General features: G+C 32.1%; 1 protein-coding gene across 1 annotated transcript; it reads right to left on the bottom strand.

The window, feature by feature from the left end:
* Positions 1–2,424: 2,424 nt before the first annotated feature.
* On the bottom strand, positions 2,425–20,260 carry LOC125066924. Its single transcript, XM_047675250.1, has 5 exons — positions 20,075–20,260; positions 10,635–10,761; positions 5,608–5,753; positions 5,010–5,151; positions 2,425–2,858 (listed from the first exon to the last, which is right to left on the bottom strand). Exons 1-5 carry the CDS (start codon positions 20,109–20,111, stop codon positions 2,642–2,644), a joined length of 669 nt encoding a protein of 222 aa, XP_047531206.1. The 5' UTR covers positions 20,112–20,260; the 3' UTR covers positions 2,425–2,641.
* Between the last annotated feature and the right edge of the window lie 374 nt (positions 20,261–20,634).

Below are 20,634 nucleotides of genomic sequence, written 5' to 3'. Positions count from 1 at the left end.
ATTTTAATTAATTGTGTCGGACAATCACGTCAATTAATACTCGAATGAAGCGCTCATATTTTATACAATCACCGCCATTAACTTCAATTTTCATTTTAAATTCATATCATGTGAGACAGCATTTTTAAAAATATAAATTAAAAAACCTTATACAAAATTTACTAGTCGAGAATTCGTAGAAGCTTGTGATCGTCGTGATCTTAACCGAAATTTTCTGCTACTAGTCTAGGCAAGCACCATTCTCTTTTGTGTAAGTAAATACCAAACTTTTGAAGAATTCTTTATCAATAAATCGTAAATTATTACTTTCCTTAATTATTAGAGACCAATTTCAATCCAGTCTTAATGAAATTTTGAATATAATCAAAACGTTTTCATTTCAATCATAAAATATATACATATGTACATTTTTCAATTTAAATATTCCAATGTATTAAATATCCAATACATATATATATATATATATATATATATATATATATATATATATATATGATTTTAGTTGCCCTAGTAAACCTATAAATTTAATTTTTGAAATATTTTAATTTTATTAAAAATATTGTATTTGTCATTATGAACATTTATCGGTTATTTAACAAAACTTCGATTTTTGAATCGCAATCGTCTTTGTATTTATTATCAGTTCGTTTTATGAGATGCCAGCACTGCGTTGTCGACGTCGTTCTTTATATCGTTATGCAGGCGCCAAACAATGCTGATGTGAGTTCATGCATTAATTACCTTTGATAATCAATATCCTACATGGCTAAGAAATAATTTGTAATAATTTGTAATAATTTTCTCATATTTTACTCAAAAACTGAACATAGACCTTGTACTAGACCATGTACTAGATGACCTAAGTCGAATCCTATAGTGATTTAAATCGTTTTGAGGCATGATTGCGTTAATATAAATATAGTCTTGCTTTTCTATATTGTATTATTGCAAATTAAGCAACAATTTTCCATATTTTGACACTTTAAATATCCAATTTAATAACTTCAATCTTATGAGTTATTATTCAATTTTAATAACTTATACTTGCTTGTACCTACGCAAGAACTTACGCAAGAAGTTGTTTTGTTCACAGGGATTTTTTTTTTTTAAATGTATTTTAATAAATATAAATACTTTGAAATTATATTCCAAACTATTATAATATTGCTTGGTGGACTTAAATGAAGAGTTATGCTGAGTTGAAGCTGCTATTTTGTGGAGGAATTGCTGCTTGTCCAGTGCTGCTGCCGCCGCTTCTGCTGCTGCTGCTGTCGTTGATTGCCGCTTTGCACTGCTTTTGTTTTTGCATTGAAACAACAGTTTCATTTCATTTCTGGACTCTGCGGACAGGGTTTGCACTATCCTGCTTATTTTTTTTAATTCGAATTATAAAGCGAACGCCAGCTCATCTCGTTTAGATCGTCTGCTCAATTCTTAATTATTTAAATGCTTAATTTAAATAGTACATTCTGCTAAGTAATAGCGGTTGATATACATTACATTATGTATTGATGCTTTACTTAGTTAATACCTTTCATGACCAGATACCATCAACGGCCCACGCCCCCCTGATTTGAGTGTAATTTAAAATATTAGGTATTTTTTATTGAATTATTTCATAAAAATATTTTTTTTAATAAAGACTTGTTTAACCAACAAAAAGTTTTTTTTGTCCCCGTGACACCCTTTGGTGCTTAATTGATATTTATAATTTATCTCAGGCATAGTAAAAAACATTATGAAAATATGTCACTTGTTAATCCAGCAACTACATTGCAGCATAAGCAATAAACTCCATTCATTTGTAACTTAATGGATTGTAGTATCGGATAAGCTATTTCAAATTTAGAAACAAAATAACATTATTGTACAAATTGTTTATCATCACACAAATCTTTTAATACATCAATTGATCATTTGGTTCAGTATTCCATTTACACAAATTATATTTAATTCGATATCTATTAATGTTTCATTTGGTTTTAGATAATTATACAAAAGTTCAAACATTAATATTTAGAATATGTTAATATGATTTGAAATTGTTTTATTATTTTAATTATATTTTTTACAAGTTAAAACAGAAAAACACCTTTGAAATTAAATTAATAAAATATAAAAAGCAATTTCGATTTTTTCACTTGGAAGTTGATTTAGTAAATTTAGGTATTACTAAGTAGTATTAGTAAAAAGTTATTGCCTTCTGAATTATGTGTGTTTTAATATTTAACAAATAATAATTTATCTTACTGAGCTATTAACATTTATACAAAGTTGACAGTACATACAGAAGATAGTAAAATTGACAGAATCTAAGTATGTTACAAGAAATGTACATCTATATTCAACGCTCGTTCTTTAAATTGAAGCATCGACTTCACAAACACAAATTTGGCAAAGTGACAATATCTAAAGCTACGTATAAAACTGTTCACAACGGCCGAATTTTCTATTATGATGGTAAATTTGTTTACAATCATCGAGGTATTAATTGTACTAAATTAAGAACATAGTTTAAATTTGATTTTGTTTCAATTATTTAAGCTTATAACGAAGATTTACAATCAGCATCATCAGCATCATAAAACACGCTATAAGAACATATTTTAGGAACCATCATTACATAAATAAAACTATTGTTTTAAAGTCTTGGGGGGTAAAGTAATGCACCAGATAATGCAGTGAGAATCGGAGCCGCGATTTGTGGCAGAGATGCAGCGCAGTGCGCGCGGGGCTGAGCGCTGCAAGCGGCTACGTCTTGCGCGAGCACCCAAGCCATCCGACGCAGAAGGTTTCCGGCTTGGGCTGAACAAGCTCGTCCAGCCATTGCCACGCATGCAACGAATGCGTCACGGGCACTAAAATAAAACAAACCATATTTTATAATCCAGTAATTACAATTAATAAATAGTACGTCTGTATGGTTTTTCAACATCACCAAAACTTAGTTTGTGGTAGGGCTTTATGCAACCCATTTCGGTAGATACCACACATTCACCAGATAAAATACCGCCAAACAGCAATACTTAGAATTGTTATGTTTCTGTTTCTAGGGTGATTGAATGTCAGTAATGTTTAATATTTCTTACGTCATCATTGTCTTTGGTCGGTGGTGAACACTGATATGGTGGTGGTGAGATTTAGTTTTGTTTAGCTTTTAAGTAACAACTGGTAAAGTCACCACCAACTGTTAATATTGGCGCTGTAAGATATATTAACCATTCCTATCCGCTAATGTACAGCCAACCTTGGAAACTAAGATGTTGTTATGGCGCTTAGACCTATAGTTATACTGACTCACTCACCCTTTGAACCAAAAAACAATAATCCGAAGTTTTGCAATTTAGCGACAATACATATGATAAATGAGTAGTATCTACCTAGAAATGCTTACACGAAGCCCTACCATCAAGGCAAAATTGAATACTCCGTTCCCTTTTGTTTTGCAGACTATTTACAATCTGGGTAAAATATATTATTAACTAACGGTTCTTTTGATTCGGTATCAAATACATTATTTAAAGCTACTTGTGATGACAATTTATATATTTAAAGTTTTCAAAAGTTACATCGTTAAAAGTTAAACAATAAGCATATTGCAACAGAACATTTGTCTAACATGGAATTTCAAATAAGTTAATAATTTGTGCGAAACGATTTCAGAATCAAAGTAATTTCAATATAACGTAAAACATTTTTGCGTTATATTTTCAATTACGACAGCGTTTTGACTTACTTGATCTTTTCTAATTAAAATATAAATTTTACATTTAACTGTTATACAAACGGGTTTAATCACTTCTTTCAACACTGGCATTAATTAACTCCGAGAGACAAAGTCAAATATGACAATATAGTCATTACTGTATATTATGCTGCAATAAACATTACAAATATATTTAATGCCCTGTACAAGATAGCTTGATATTTTTGACATATGTAAATTTTTCTGATCGACATAACTTTTCAATGACGGACATATTATTTCTTTATTCTATGATTTTAAAATTTGTAAAAATATTTAAATAAAATACATATAATACAACACTTCCTAAAGAATCAAGCGTTATCCGAAAATTTTAAGCCTTTTTCTATTATATATTATTGCTCCAAAGGAAAATTTAAATAGAAACACTGAAAATAATATACGCTTGTACAATGTTACATCGGTCGGACGGTAGGGACACGAATAACAGGCAGTAACTGCTACAAATATCGATTTCAAAAAACCTTATTAAAGATCATTTTTAAGTTATTATTATGAACGGGGGTTTTTTTGGTTGGGGTGTCTTTGGCTGGTATAACTCTATTTAGAAAAATAAGTTAAAAAAAAATTGATTTCTACTTTGTATTACGCATTCCATCGTTCCATCGACTGTTATATTTGATTTATTTTCTGTTTCTCATCACTGGCCCGTCTGTCCAAAAGATCAAGCTAACTTGAACAGGATATAAAGTATTTATCAACAGTTGTTACAAACTATATACTATGTTGATTGGAGCATATCGAACATTTTTACAGATAAACCCAGCTGACAATACTATGTAAATTATAATTACTAAAAAATAACTAATATTTATGTTATTTTAATAATAAAATACAAATATAATCTATAAATTTAATAAATATATAACTCTATTTATTAATTACAACGCTTGTATAACTTTGCGAAAAGAAAAAAAAAAAAATTAGAGAAGACGTCAGATTTTACTACTCTTGTTTAATAGGTTCCATAGACGTGGAGTCACGGAATTGCGACCTAACAGTCCTACGTTGAGATTTTGGGATTTTATGAGGTATGTATCAGTGGTCTCGAGTTTAAATTAGCTTTTTAATTTATTATAAATGATTTTCAGTAAAAAGATTTAATTCCGCTTAGATTAATGTAGAAGTACAAAGTTTTTATAATTTAAATAGATTATTTTTTGAATTATTATTAATCATGTAGGATCAGTGTCGACGCAAAAGAAGGTTCTGAATGTAATTCTACAAGTATTTGTCGAGTTACCAGCATAGTTCGGTGTTTTTGTTGAAGTAGACTAAGTGGTGAGAGCGCTCAGAGATGTCGCGGACGGCGAGCTGCAGTTCATCAACGCATCGTGACCAGTCTGGTGATACTAACGCCCAACATGTTGGCTCCTTTAGAAAATCTGTACAGAAAATTTCAAATAAATGTCCGTAGCACAGGCGCAGGGGACATGGTTTCTTAATTCCCAAGGTTGTTGGCAATGGCGTCCAATGATATTTATAACATGTAAATTCACTAACATGCTGTGGATCATCGAGGTAGTATATGCTTCAAATATTCTTTTCAAAAAGAGAAAACGTCTTTACCCAGCTGTGGGACTTGTACGGATCTTAATTTTTTTTACTTAAATTATAAGCACGACTAGCAAATAGGCCACGTAATAAGAAATATTAAACATTCCTTACATTGCCAACGCACCACCAATCTTGGGAACTAAGATGTTATGTTCATTGTGCCGGTAGTGTTTGGGGGAAGTATAATGAGTGGCACCAAGTGGTGGTAACAACGCAGATGATTTACACAAAAGTTACTCTACAACCAAGTAGGACCACCATGGCATAACTTTATAAAATCTTACCTTTTCGTAGCGCTGTTTCATTGGTACATAAGAATCGCATTAGTGCTCGCGCGCCGCCAATTTGTTGCTGTACCAATTTCTGGCCGTCAGTTGGCAGACACCGCTTGATCCATGCATCCATACACGCCATTCCCGTCTGATATGCCCTAACATATTATAAAACACAATGCAGTTATGATTTTTATTTATGCGGCATCGCTCGCGTTTTATGCTAGTCGATAGTTTTTAGGCAAAAAATATTGCATGCCTCTATGTACATATTCGCTTTTCTTTCTATCATATGTTTAGTGTTCATAGAGTATATTAAAATACGTCAAGAATTAGAGTTTGTCAGGTTATTACGACAGGTTGTCATCCTGCCTCGGACCCACCCTTTGATTGTTTTTGCCGGTTGATTTCTCCCTACTACTAGGTGGTAAGCGTTTGTGATACAAATCGATCCGATAGTTTAAAAATACTTGTAACCTAAATTAAGTTTATTTATTTATTTATTTCAGGAAAACAACAGCATATTATAAAAAATATAAGCATAAAATACAGTATACAGAGAATAGAGCCAATTACTTTTTTCCATTGAATTATGCAATCTTAATATTAGTTAATAGAAGTAGCAACACAGAGTTTTGATAGATAACATGTAAAAGTAATAACAAAAAAAATGTTTTAAAAATTACAAAAGCTAAATAATAAAAAAAAGAGAATAAATGCAAATACAAATTAGGCGACACAGACCATGTTGTGAGTGTATGTGTGGGTGTTGGGTGTGGTAGTGCAGTTACACTGTTATTTTGTGCGTAAGTGATTGTATGTGTGTATGTGTTTAGATGTATACAAGTTTTGTGTGAGTTTGAATGGTTAAATTGAATTTTGATATAGTGTGTGAGAATAAAAATGTGTTTTTTATATGACTAAATCGACCGATGAAATAAGTCAATTTGTGAATATTTTTTATTATAAAGTGTGAAAACGCGCGGCAATATAGAGTTTGCAGCGTAACGTGTATGGATAAAGGCACGTGAAACAGACAGTTCGCTTGTTAGGTACATTAAGAAGTACCCGCGAGCGCAACTCAGGCGAGTCAAGCTTCCAGAGATTAAATCATATAAAAATATCATATCAAATGTGTCACGTCGATCTGTCAAGCTGGAGATGACAAGCATCCTTGTAGTTTGTCTTACTGTAAGTTTTAAAGTTAAGATGTTTAATAAACTTCTTTTGTATAACCTCAATTCTTTCGATATATTTATCGTATTGTGGGTTCCAAATACAACTAGCATACTCTAATATGCTTCTAACATAAAAGAAATAGGCAGTTTTTAGACAATTAATATCGCGAAAAGGTTTGCAAGTTCTAATTATAAAGCCTAGTATTTTATAGGCCTTATTAGTTATATAATCAATGTGATGATTGAGTAATAGTTTCGAGTCTAATAGAGTACCTAGATCACGAATCAGGTTAGTTTTCTTTAAAGGAACGCTACCCATTGTGTAATTAAAAGTACATGTCTTCATTTTTCGGGTAAAAGAAATTTGCAAGCATTTATTTACATTAACGGAAATCCTGTTCATTGTATAATAATTATATAATTTATCCAACTATTAATTTTTAACTGTTAATTTTTCTATATACTTTTTTATCATCGGCGGACATTAAGAAGTTTGAGTATTTAATGCAAGCACCAATATCAAACAGATAGGTATTATAGAGCAGTGGTCCTAAATGTGACCCCTGAGGTACACCAGAAGTAATATCAAATTAGTCAGAACAAGAGCCACCAATTCTTACAGCCTGCTTTCTATTGGATATATAAGATTTCAACCAACGAAAGAGAACACCACGAATTCCTAAGCCGTGCAATTTGTGTAAAAGGATAACATGGTCTACACGGTCAAAGGCTTTTTCGAAATCAGTATAGATCACGTCAGCTTGAGCCCCTAAATCCATATAATTGTAAATATCAATAATAAAAATTGATAAATTGGATACTGTAGACCGATTTTTATAAAACCATGCTGATTATAAGGAAAAGCTGTCGCGAGTAAAGGGAATAATTTGTTGTATACTAGCTTATCTAAGATCTTACTTGGGATATCAAGATAGATATAGGTCTATAATTAAAGTTGAGTCTAGTTTTCGACCCAAAACTACTAAAAAATTAACAGTTTATCGCAATCGAATCGTAACGTGATCGTTGCCATTGAGCCGCTTACCTATTCTACAAATGCAACGATCTAGTTACGGCTCGGTCGAAATTGGATCTGAATATAATCGGGAACGTATTGTATTCGATACATTTATATCGAAGAATTGGTCCTCAGTTACAATTAAGCTGAGCTTTTTGAGGATTAATCGACGTTGGATTGAAATAGAATCGGGAAAACTACTAACTTATAACAGTAATGATACTGTTATAAGTTAGTAGAATTGACCGCCAATCTAGTTATCAAAATTACAAATATCATTAATTTAATTGCTAATTCATTGAGTTTACTCCATTTATTTAGCTGTAATATTTAGTACCACATGGTTAACATTTCAACTTGAACTGCAACCTGAAATTCTAATAACTTATGTTCAATTGACTTGTGCAAACTCTAACAATCATATTAATTTCTAAATATATTGAATAAATCTTTTATGTAATGACCATCCTTTGAAACAACGTTCGTTTTTTTGCGTCATATACGAGTTCTCGTGAGTGATTAAATTCAACCTACACTCTACAACGATAACTATACATTATTTTTTAATTTTATTCATCTTATTATATTTAACCATTTTATATTTATTAATTTAATTATAATATTGTAAGCCAAGTGTATATTATCAGTTTAGTCAAATATGTCACTTGGCGGCTTTGATTCCCCATTCCCTCTTAAATTGAGCCATTCTTCAATTCACCTATTTGCGACCTCTAAGCCCAAACACAGACCTAAGCCACCCCATCGGATTATGGGAATAAAGAGTAAAGCTGTGCTTGCGCACACAAATGTCCATGATATAATTTCTTGCCCAGTCAGGTAGTCTAGTGTACGACAAAAATGGCCGCCAAAGCTTTAGTCGTCGGAGTATAGTAATAATTACACACTACTACTGATATGTAGTAGTAATATGTGTAAAATTATATAATTTGAAGTTATATAGGCACCTTAACTAGCCTTTTGGATCAGTGGGAGATCCCGAGGTCTTGGGTTCAAACTCCAGGTCGGGCTGATAAAAACTTGACGAACATGATTTGCGTTTGCTTACGAAAACGTTTGTTTTTGGGATTAGAAAGTGCATCTGTTGTTGCATACACATTTCCATACTACTAAAAGTGTGTGCGGAAGAACAGATACTTAAAGGGTAATAAAATTATCATGATATTTGTTTTATATATATCAAAGCAATCAAATTTTATTCTTTTCTAATGGAAAAAAACAAACTGTGCCATTTAATTCCTACTGAAATATATTTAGCATTTTTTTTAATAATAGGGAATTGTAGTGGGCACCAAATTAGAAATCACACAGCAGACATGTGTATTGATCGTAAAAAATATTTTAAGATATAAGAAGAAGTATTTGTACTATTGACACCCCCGCTTCTTTAATGCATTTGATTGCATTAAAGAAGCCCTTTAGACAAACAGGAAACTGAATATTTTCTAACTTTAAAACCTTTCAGATATATTACGTTACCTTATTAAATATTTACGGGCTGCTTATGTATTAAATATTAGTAAGTGAAATATCTATAATAATTGAACGGTCACTTCGGTCGGTCAAACCCAATACTTAAATCGTTCATACTTCATTCTTCTTCTTTAAATCCTTCTCTGTTAAAACGGTTAAATACACTCCGTTTTAAATATGAAATTCTCAACGTTACGCATTTTCTGAAAGTTATCCGAAATTATTACCTTATCGCTTAATAGGCCTTAGTTATAATATAACTATTTGCGTATATGTATTTACATTTCATAAGCTAAATATTTGGGTATGTTGTTATTTAAATCAATACCGTTTTGTTATGTACACTTGAACGCTGCTACTAAATCGAGTTCTATTTCCAAATGGTGTCTGAAAGATATCGCTTTCTATCGACTAGACCGCTTTTGTACCTAAATTTTCTCCTACTTTTTTATTTATAATTTTTATTTGATTTGATATATAATATTAATATTAGGCATATATAAATATAAAATATGCAATATAAATAGGCAAAAAAGCAGCTCAGTATCTATTTCTCCTCTCTACAATATATATATATATATATATTTTTATTTGATACATACTATTATTGATATCTGAAGCTTGTTAACAGCTATTCAAAAGCTACAGTTATCAATAAAGAAAACTTAGAAATGAAAGAAAAATAATCTTAAAATGGCAAATTCCCACATTAAACTTTCTCAAAATGACAATAACAGTTATACCTCAATGTCCTCCGGGCGAATACAAGTATCCTTGGCTTCTTGATAAATAGATTTTTGTAAATATATTTTAAGTAGATATACAAAATAAAAGCTCAAATAAATAATAACTTTAGAACAATAAAGCAACACATGACTTGGACTAATTGCTGCTTTACGATTTTTATTTAATTGGTTCAGTCTCACTTCTCAGACTGAACCAATTAAATTATAAGCACATAAGCCATAACACCTTAGATATCTATATATACTTGTGTATAACAGTAAAATATGCCTACAGTGTGTTAGTGAAATAAAATGTATGAAAATTGAATTTTGAGACAATTCGCAAATTCTCCTCAAAGGAGGTTCTGCCTTAGCCCATCAGTGGAAAATATATAGGCTGTTGCTTTACTTTGTGTAATTTAAAATTTCCAGAAAATAATTTATTTTACAGTAAAGTGTTTAAGTTACAAACGCCATCTTTCAGATTCTTATATTCAATAATATTACCCGCTTCGAAATTATCATTCATTTGTCATCAATTTATCACTTGTTAGACTTACTCTGCTAGTAAGCTCACGACATATTTATAGTAGAATCTATAAAAAAAAGTTTTAAATATATTCTCACTGGCAATGAGCATCTAATTCTTCTCTTGTGCGAGGCAAGCCCACCGGCGTCCGCGGTGTCATGTCTACGCAGGTCTTTAACTCGCTCGGATCGCAGCTGTCTTCATTTACTTGTGCTCCGCCACCATCTGTAACAAAATAATGGTTAATACTGCAATATACATGGTAAGTTCTGCTGAACCAGCGGCTGTTAATATACCAAACAGTGACATTATTTCGTTTATGAAACGCTCAGAATTTGTATTTAAAATAAAAAGTATAGTAGTAATAGCCTACAATGGGTCCTCATTTATTCACATTATTTCTTAAGGAGACTCCTCCCCTCCCATCACGATGCCCTAATGCCGGTTAGTGAGTGGTAGAATTTCAGCCAATACATACAGGTTTCGTTAACTTTTTTTTCCGCTCTCTAAAAATAATTATTTGTTAAATCGTAACAATTTAATAAATTGCAATAAATAATTTTCCTTATTTTCTGCACATCTACGGCTGAAGCTCTTCAAAATAAGACCATAACCGATCGTCTACGTGCAGCTATCGTCCCATAAACACTGGAATATACATTACATTTATTTATAAATAATTGTTTGCTAATTATAAATAGTAATTTTTTAATGGAGGCCCATGCGCTATTGCAATGCCTCTTTAGCATATTTGTGACAAAGTTGTGAATAACTGCCATCCAATATTTATATGTGTGCAACTGATACCGAGACTCCAGTGCGTATGACAAACATCGTCCGATAACACTGGTCAACACCGGTTTTGCCACACGAACTTTAATAGCTAATTTTGTTTTATCAATCTTCCCTCATTATTAAATCACAGTTATCATATGTCAATTAGCCTCATATTTGTTGTGATACGGCAATACTCATAGCTAGTTCTACGGCAGTAAATTAACAGGAACGCTTACAAGTAAATCGTTATAAAAATATTCGTCGTTGAATTTGAATACTTTTTTGTGATTTATTAACCCTGTAAACATGTCGAGAAAGTGTAATACTTTGCGTTCATCTTATTCTGTCGAAATCTGTTTGAATCTAGCTTACAGCTTGCGTCTTATTCGTACGTCTCTTCATACTCTTGCGACGCTGTGAACTCAAAGGTTATTGTAATCTATCTTATAAATAGATATTCAGTTTGTCAATAAATTCTACGTATTATTTCAAACAAAACAAAAAACTGCGGCTTATGCCAAAATCGTGTTTGAAGTTTTGATCTACTTTTGTTTTTCGTATTTATTTCGTATCCATATATGACAAAAATTAAGTTCAGAACAAAAGGTGATTTTTATCTCAAATATGATAAAATAAAACAAACATTTGTTTTATTTTATCATATTTAAGTTTAAATATTATAGGAAGTTGTAAAATAAAACGAAATCCGATAAATATAATACCAGGAATATTGGGTGCAACTATTATTTCATATTTTTTATCAAAGCAACATGATTATATATAGCACGTATCAAAGTAGAATACGTTTAATCTACATATTAATTATGTACGTATGTTTAGGCAAAAATTAGCAATGAGTAGAAGATTAAAACGAGCGTACATTCTGTTGCTTAATCAGCATGGAGGTAATTTTTTTTTTCAATTTATTGAAATACTTTACTTACACGCGGATGTGTCATATTAAAACGATTCCGTAGCCTCTATGATTCGGGTCGTAAATGATCATATCAGGGGTAAGACTCACACAACCCGGTCTGTCAAAGATCAGGCTTCCCTTGCTTGATAAAGACAAATATTATTTATTTCATAGACATAGTTTTAATATACATATTAAGCATTATTACACACATTCACTGGCATGCATGTGAACGAGCGCACGAACACAGCATTAACGAAAAAGACATGTAAATTATAACAAGACAACAACGTAAAATATACGTTTGGTAAGACTCAATGATAGGTGATCGCTGGTCTTTTTTCAAATAAAGTACAAGAACTTTGAATTTGTCGATGCCAGTTATAGCTCGGGAGATTTCTTTATATTTTTCATATATGCGAGTATGCGAGTAATTGGAGCATGATTACCAAGACGCGCTCTAGCGACGGGTATGTGAAATATTTTAAAGAGCGGAATGATAATAACGGGAGTATTAACGCGTTGCTGATAATGGCGTCCGGCCAAGCTCATTGCACATAAGTTGTAGCTCCTTGTGATTGTAATCACGAGTAGTACTGTAGTAGTAGTATTGTAGTACGTGTAGCGTTTTGGTGCTTATTCCACCAAAGGTTTTGGAGCTTTATTACAATTTCCAACGAAACACATTGAAATGGGTACACATGTGGCAGAATTTAATAGAAATTCTACACGTGCAGGTTTTCTCACGATGTTTCCCTTCACCACCGAGCACGAGATGAATTATAAACACAAATTAAGCACATGAATTCAGTAATTCTAGTTTAGGTTTGAAGTAGACCACGTTTTCAATGTTATCAATCGAATAACTGGAAGCAAGTGTTTTTTCCGAGTTTTCTGGTTTTAATTATGTTCAATACAGAATATACATATCAAAATAAAATGTGTATCAATCTGAGAAAAGCCAGCTAATTTTTTTGCAGTTCATCTCTCTAAAGAGAAACTTCCATTGTTACTCAGTGGTAGTCTTACAATGAATTTACTTTTCTAAATGATAACTCAAATTTGCTAATAAAAGGCAATTTGAATAGATTTGAAGAAAAATATTTTGATTTTGATGATAAACAGATTATTTTATCACTCTCTCTCTCTCTCTCTCTCTCTCTCTCTCTGTCGCCAGTAATTTTATATTCGAAAGAAAAACACAAATGATTATTTAATAATACGCGCTTATTAGTTAGAATCTACAAGCAATGCATTAAATATGAGAGCTACATGACGGTATAGTCGTGATTACAATGGCGTCTTGGAATGATAAATCATAAATACATAATGATGTTATGATGAAACTAAATTTTGATTAAGCTATACATACATACTCAAATAGAGTACTCAACATCGAGGATGCAACAAAATAATATGCAATTTAAATTGTCAGAGGCGAAAGCTACGGCATGTAATATTTAAATTTCAGTAGTCGAATAAATAGTCTAGTGAATGTCGCTTTCCTAGCTGTCGTGTAGAGTCCGGTCACGTTTTTAATAAGTATCACACCTATGTTAATAAGTAAATACTTCCCCGACTACGAAAAAAAATGCGTTATGTAAGGAAGACTTCACTTAATTTTCGAAATATCGTTTCATCGCACACCCAATACACATTAATAAATTATCTTTTATTAGGTGCCATACTGAATTTAGTGTGACAAGAAATAGTTTACAACTGACAAATATAAATGAATATTTATTATTATATTATAAACAATAAATAAAGACATTTTGATATATTTTATTTATATAATACAATTTGTGATTGATCACGGTAAGTTTAATAATAATAATATATGTAAATAATATATTATTATTATTAAATCTTTCAATTTCACAATAAGTATTTATAGCAAAATCATCTAAAATATAAATGTTTTGGTTTCCTAGACAAAACATCAATCGCTGATATTTAACCTATAATCTAGTAACCCAAAAGAAAACATATCAAATTCTGAAAATACCTGGTCAGTTACTTGACGACCATGACTTCAACATTTAAAGCAATGGCCCATCTTTAACTTCCTTCCGTTCTTCCACTATCCGAGTTTCGACATAAATTAGATGATATCCCTCAACGGTGTTCTTGGAAATGATGTGCCCCTACTTTGTTCAGCCAAGTAATTAAACGGTATGATTTTTTACATTCGGTTAGCAAAAACAGTTATTTTGGCAGCATATGTTTTACAATTACAATACTGTAGTACATTTTTTTTTAATCTATTTCGTAGGGTTTAGCAGTAGGGCCAGCGTTTGCAATGTATGCGCAAAAAATGTGTTTATTTATGAAATCACTTTAGAAAGCTCTAAAGTATTTCTCTACTATGTTGTGCATCTATTATACATATAAATCTTCCTCTTGAATAAATCTATCTATTAAAAAAAACCATCAAGATCCGTTATAATTTTACAGATCAAAGCATACACAGGGACAGACAGTGGTAAGCTTCTTTGTTTTATACTAGTTAATGATAACGTAGAGCCGAGATGGCCCAGTGGTTAGAACGGGTGCATCTTAACCGATGATTTCGGATTCAAGCGCAGGCAGGCACCACTGATTTTTGATGTGCTTAATTTGTGTTTATAATTCATCTCGTCTTCGGCGGTTAAGGAAAACATCGTGAGGAAACCTCCATGTGTCTAATTTCAAGGAAATTCTGCCACACGTGTATTCCACCAACCCGCATTGAAGCAGCGTGCCACATGCATATTCCACATGCTCCGAACCTTCTCCTCAAAGGGAGAGGAGGCCTTGGCCCAGCAGTGGGAAATTTACAGGCTGCTATGCATGTAATGCTAATGCTAATGTAAAATTGTAACGTGTACTGTAATAACTGAAGCATAATATAATTCAAGTATTTATATGCTTGTTAAAATGCGCTAAGCTTTGGAGCTACCAGACGGAATTCAACCCACGGATAACTTTTTATTAAGGTCTTGACTACTCCAATTCGTTTGATATTCTGTATTATGTTCATTTATATTATATTAAAAAGTTCAATCATCATGTGATTATTTTAAAACCTAATTAGTAGATATTAACGTTAGATTCTTAATAGATTATTCTATTTTTGAGTACTAAAATTTAGTAAATATCCAAAAGACAATTTTTGCGATCACCTTCAAAGCACAGCAAGTAAGGGGCCGGGGATGTGTTATATAGACACAACAGCGAAGGCTCTCCGATCCGCATCAAAGGTGGCAACGTCCGGCTGCATATCAGATTACTGGTTCAAATCATAGAAAATAAATGACCCAATATTATTGATTCGTCAATATTCTCTAAGAAGCAGTTAGGTAGTAGGGTTTACACCCCCGTGACTCAGAAAGCACGGACTGCTATTGGCTCTGTTCCCAAACTGTTTTTGTGCACACACTTGTACTGTGTGGGCAAAAATATATCTACTGCACAATTGGCTAGTCTCCGTTGAGAATGACTGCCGTGGACGAAATATGTAAAAAAGACATTTTCGTTATTTCCCATGCATGTATTAATATAATAATATACAATAAACAATTTTGTCTATAAGTAAATATTTATAAAGAACAATCTCCTGTCTAGCTCATTATAATTAACACAACGTTAATTATAAGACAAAGAGATCTTTTAAGGAGTATATATATATATTTACTCTATCTTAATCTTCAAACGATCATTCTGTTGATCTTTCATTGGTCCAAGCTCATTACCACATATAAATATTTATTATAGACGCTTACGTTTTTGATAAAACGTAAAATGAACTGGTTTGTTTGAAAAAAAAGCTGTCGTTATTTGAGCGGTGGACGTTACAGTTTTATCGCACAGTGACATGTTCCAACAAAAACTTTATTTACGAACAATAAAAAAATGAATTTTTCGTAACAGCAACGAAGTTTTCTAGCAATATCAGTATCCTATTTTAACAATTTATAGATTACTAGCGACCCGCCCCGGCTTCGCACGGGTGCAATGCTGATACTAAATATACTACAGAATGTCTTACAACGTTCACAGTTTTTCAGACATTAGACAATACAAACTGCTATGTCCCTGTGTTTTAAATCTGTAATATATTCGAAAATATTCATTTAAATTACATGATAAAAAAAGCCATATTGATCTATATACGGCGCCGCTTAGTAAAATGGAGGTTATTATCTAAAATACTACTAATACGTTACTACACTCCTGATACGTACTAATAAATCTAGTTGGCTGCGACTTTTCACCAAGCCACATTAGAGCCTTGTGATGGGAAGAGCTTTAAACAACCTCAGACATTCAAAAAACGGTTCCCGTCCAAATAGCTGACACAATAAATTAAACAAGAATCAATTGTGAGACACAGGACAAGGGAAGAATCAAAGTAGTAAAGCGTGAGGCATTTAGAGGCTGCCTCTAAATGCCTCACGTTGCCTTGCGTTAAGGTCTGCTCTCCTTTTAAGATATCGGTTTGGAGCTTATCCAATCACGCTGCACCAACGGGTTAGTAGATTTACATGTGACAGATTTTCATCCGACTCACAATTTCGCCTTTCAACATTTTTCTTTACCGCCGAGCACGAAAACTCGCATAGTTGCTCTTTTGAAACAAAACTGATTTACATTTATTGATAGGAGCTAAAATTCAAGCATCTTTATCCAACGCTTTTAATGACTATAATATTTATTTTATATTTGTAAAATGGTATATTATTTTAACGTCTGCGGTGATAACGGTTCTAGTTGCAGGTGTACCTATTTGAATGAGCGATGATTTTTAACTACAAATACTAACTTAATGGAAATTATATTTAACAAATTAACATTAACTGCTCAGAATGATTCCCGAGATACTATATCAGTTTATTTTGAAAAATTCTGACTCTCGTAATGGGTCTACCGCCGCACCAGTTCGTGAATAAACACCTCAGACATGAAACAACCTGCGAAAGAAACTGAATTGGGTTTTGAACTCAAATGAAACTACTATAGGTTTCACATCAATAACAACATATTATTCTTTTATTTAAAGTGGCCTGCAGGCGATCATTTCATTGCCAACGTGTGCAATTATCTAATAAGTCTTTTGTAAGTGACTTTTTAATATTCCAAGTTGGATTATCATTTTTATCCTTTGTCAGGATAAAATGATAAATATCACTTAATATACGTCTTGCAAAAGAGAGAGGATTTTATGATTATAGGTTGGGTACAAAATTATATTTGCGGCGCACGATGTAATGAAAACAGTGTAGCAGCGGTGTTACACCGTTGTTAAGTTAATTTGGAGTAAGATTAGTTCGAAGGGCACGTTGATACTCGATAAGCCAAATAGTTGGATATGGACATTTTTTTTTAAATCAGGATCATCAGGACAATCACGGGTGAAATATCTATTTAATCTACCATCGATTGCAATTAAAATTGGTGCTAAATTAAACAGATACCGATATCGAATTTTCCCAGAATGCCGACGGAGTATAACTGGTTGATTTAATTTAATGAAATTTACTGATGATTCAATGTCACCGCCGCGTAGATATTGGCGCTGTAATAAGGAGTAGCCATTGCTTACATCGCCTTGCAATCTAAGAAGTTATATCACTTGTGCCTGTAATTGCACTGGCTCACTCAAAGCGGAACACAACAATGCTAAGTAGCGCTTTGAAGCGATAGAATTGGTAATGTGTGGGTGGCATTTACTCAGGCAGACTTGCACCAACCCCTACCATCAAATAAAATATTCATTTTGTAAACGGACTTCTAACTGAACATAGAATATAAAAATAATCAATTAAATTAGCCGTGTTAATGACGATTTTGCATTGTTTTTTTTTTAGCTCCAATCGCCGGCGGAGTACAGACCCAGACCACTTTGACTATAAATTGACATTGGTCGAAATCTTAAATTAATCTATTATAATCAAAATTGCGGTCGGAACCTTGGAAGTAAATTAAAGTGAATTTACTTAAGTAATTAAGTGGATAAAAATAGTATTGTGCTGAGGAGAAGGTTTGGAGCTTACTCAACATCGTTGGTCCTACGCGAATAACATTGATACACGTGGCAGAATCTCATCTATCACGCTGAAAACCATCTCCTCAAAAGGGACAGGAGGTCTTTGCCCAGCAGCGGTTATGCAATGATTTAGCTAATTCTATTAAGGAATTCTGTTATATTATTATGAAAGTACGTAATATTGTTGTAAACATATTGTGACGCAACTCTGAGCGTACCTGCTTTGTTAAAAACTTCTCGAGCCCCGAGTTTATAAATAGACCTTTTTTGCAGAATAAAAACAGTTTCAATATCTGTAGCGTTGTTGTAAAGTAATATGCCGTAAAATGTAATAATACGAAAATAAAATCAATATAATAATCGAGCTGTATCATTAATAAAGACTGTTTAACAAAAACCGTTGATTATTCAAAAAATTTTTCTGGCACTTTTACCTAGTGGTACGACTATGTGCAAGCCCACTTGGGTAGGTAACGCCCACTCATCATATATTCTATCGCCAAACAGCAATACTAAGTACTGTTGTGTCCCTTTTTGAAGGGCGAGTGTCTTATACTAGATAACTACAAGCGCAAGAGTGTAGGTATTTTTCAACTCACTAAAAGGGAGACGATTAAAGTTTTTGACTATTAACGATCTTACCTGAGTTTAAATAAATTTAAATAAGCAACATATATTTATGTGGTAACTATGAAAACAAATACTTAAAATAAGCTGCTGGCTGAGTCTAGGACTTCACGGTTTTTTTTTTGTTTAATTTATATTCTAAGATAATTTTTTGGTTATCTTTTTACTGTTTTGTTGCTTAGTGAATAAACATTTTTATTATCATTACATAGTATAAAACAGAGACGCTTACAGCGAGACAGCCTGCCGGTGCTCCGCACGCTGACGCTTTGCTGACGCTTCTACGACTAAACCACCGAACGGAATTTGATGAAATTTGCTATGAAGCAAGTTTGAACCCAAAGGAAGGACAAATATATACAAATACATATAAGGAGAAATATATATAATACAAATATTATTTGCGAAAATCTTAAATTCAGTAATAATATTTTAATAATGTTAAATACAAACGTTTATTATTGGATTATATTTATATAATATATTTATTGTGCTGCATTTATTCTTATTAATCTGTATTGTCAAACTTTATATTCTATTGTCTGTTACAGTATCTATTACATGATGATAAAATGAAATAAAATACACCCACCCACAATGAAAATGACCTCAGCCCGATATCTATTACTTTTGTAGTTAAGGTTATATGTGACTGCTTAAAAAATAATAAAGTTAGTTGTCAATGTCGGAATATCTTTCATTATATAACACTAATTGATAGATATAATAATAATAATAATTTTAACTGTTACTTAAACCTTAACTGTTAAGTTGCTGTAACTTGTTACAAATAACACATCGTGATGTGTAACAAATAACACGATACGCGGTGTAATGCGAGTTGCGACAGAATAAATTCGCTGAGACATAGTATGGGATCATCTGTAGCGAATATCTATAAGTCTTCATCTTTAACCACGCACGTCTCTTTCTCTTGTAAAATATCAAGAATATACACTTCAAACACGAAGGCGTCGTATTGTTATCCTATTATAGAAAGAAAATTAAAAACGCGATGCATTTAGCTTTAGTTTTTAAATATGTCAATTAGTTCATTTATGTTTTTAAATGTATTTTTCGTTTGTGTTTTTAATTTACAATAACGTCTAAAATATCTAATTGATAAAGACATTCACGTTTATATGACATATTTAATTGAAGTTAAAAACAACAATAAATAATAAACTTACTTGCAATCAAAAGAGTCGTAAGAAGAAAGAACAACATGGTCCCATTAACGATTGTAATACACTTTAAATTTAAACAATCGCTATATCGGTATATTTATCACTAGAACTTTGTCACCGAACTTGAAACTTCAGCCCGCTTCAACGCGCTCGTTTTCAAGTGAAGCTTGTATAACGTCCACCCTGGAGTAGAACTCCCGCTTAACTAACGGGAACCGTTGCCGGGAGGTTTGGTCTTGTAAGTTATGCATTAGTGACATAATTTACTTAATACCTCCGTGATTTATTTTGTTAATTATTTTGCGGTAACTCATAAAAATACAGCGTTGACTTGTTAAGTGTGATATTGGTGTAATTGATGTTTTATTTATAGATAATATTAAGAAAAATACTTAGATAGTATTTATATTTTTGTCTTATAATTCAAGTGTTTCTTTGGGAAAAAACTACTTAGTTTGAGTGCTTAATTTCTGTTTATAATAATTAATTTTGTGATCGGCGAGTAAGAAACCTGTATTTGTCATTTGACATTATGCCACATGATTCATAAAACTCCACATCTT

This window comes from Vanessa atalanta, chromosome 10 (genome assembly GCF_905147765.1).
Source record: "Vanessa atalanta chromosome 10, ilVanAtal1.2, whole genome shotgun sequence".
NCBI lineage: Eukaryota > Metazoa > Arthropoda > Insecta > Lepidoptera > Nymphalidae > Vanessa > Vanessa atalanta.
The sequence above is the reverse complement of the archived record's forward strand: the minus strand, read 5'-3'. Positions and strand labels throughout refer to the sequence as shown.

Excerpts from the sequence above, each read along its gene's own strand:
- LOC125066924 (XM_047675250.1), bottom strand. The coding sequence starts at position 20,111 with ATGTTGTTCTTTCTTCTTACGACTCTTTTGATTGCAA. Across the intron at positions 5,754-10,634 it reads GAATTAGATGCTCATTGCCA|GGCATATCAGACGGGAATGG; the intron begins GTGAGAATATAT and ends ATAATATGTTAG. Across the intron at positions 5,152-5,607 it reads TGAAACAGCGCTACGAAAAG|ATTTTCTAAAGGAGCCAACA; the intron begins GTAAGATTTTAT and ends TTTTCTGTACAG.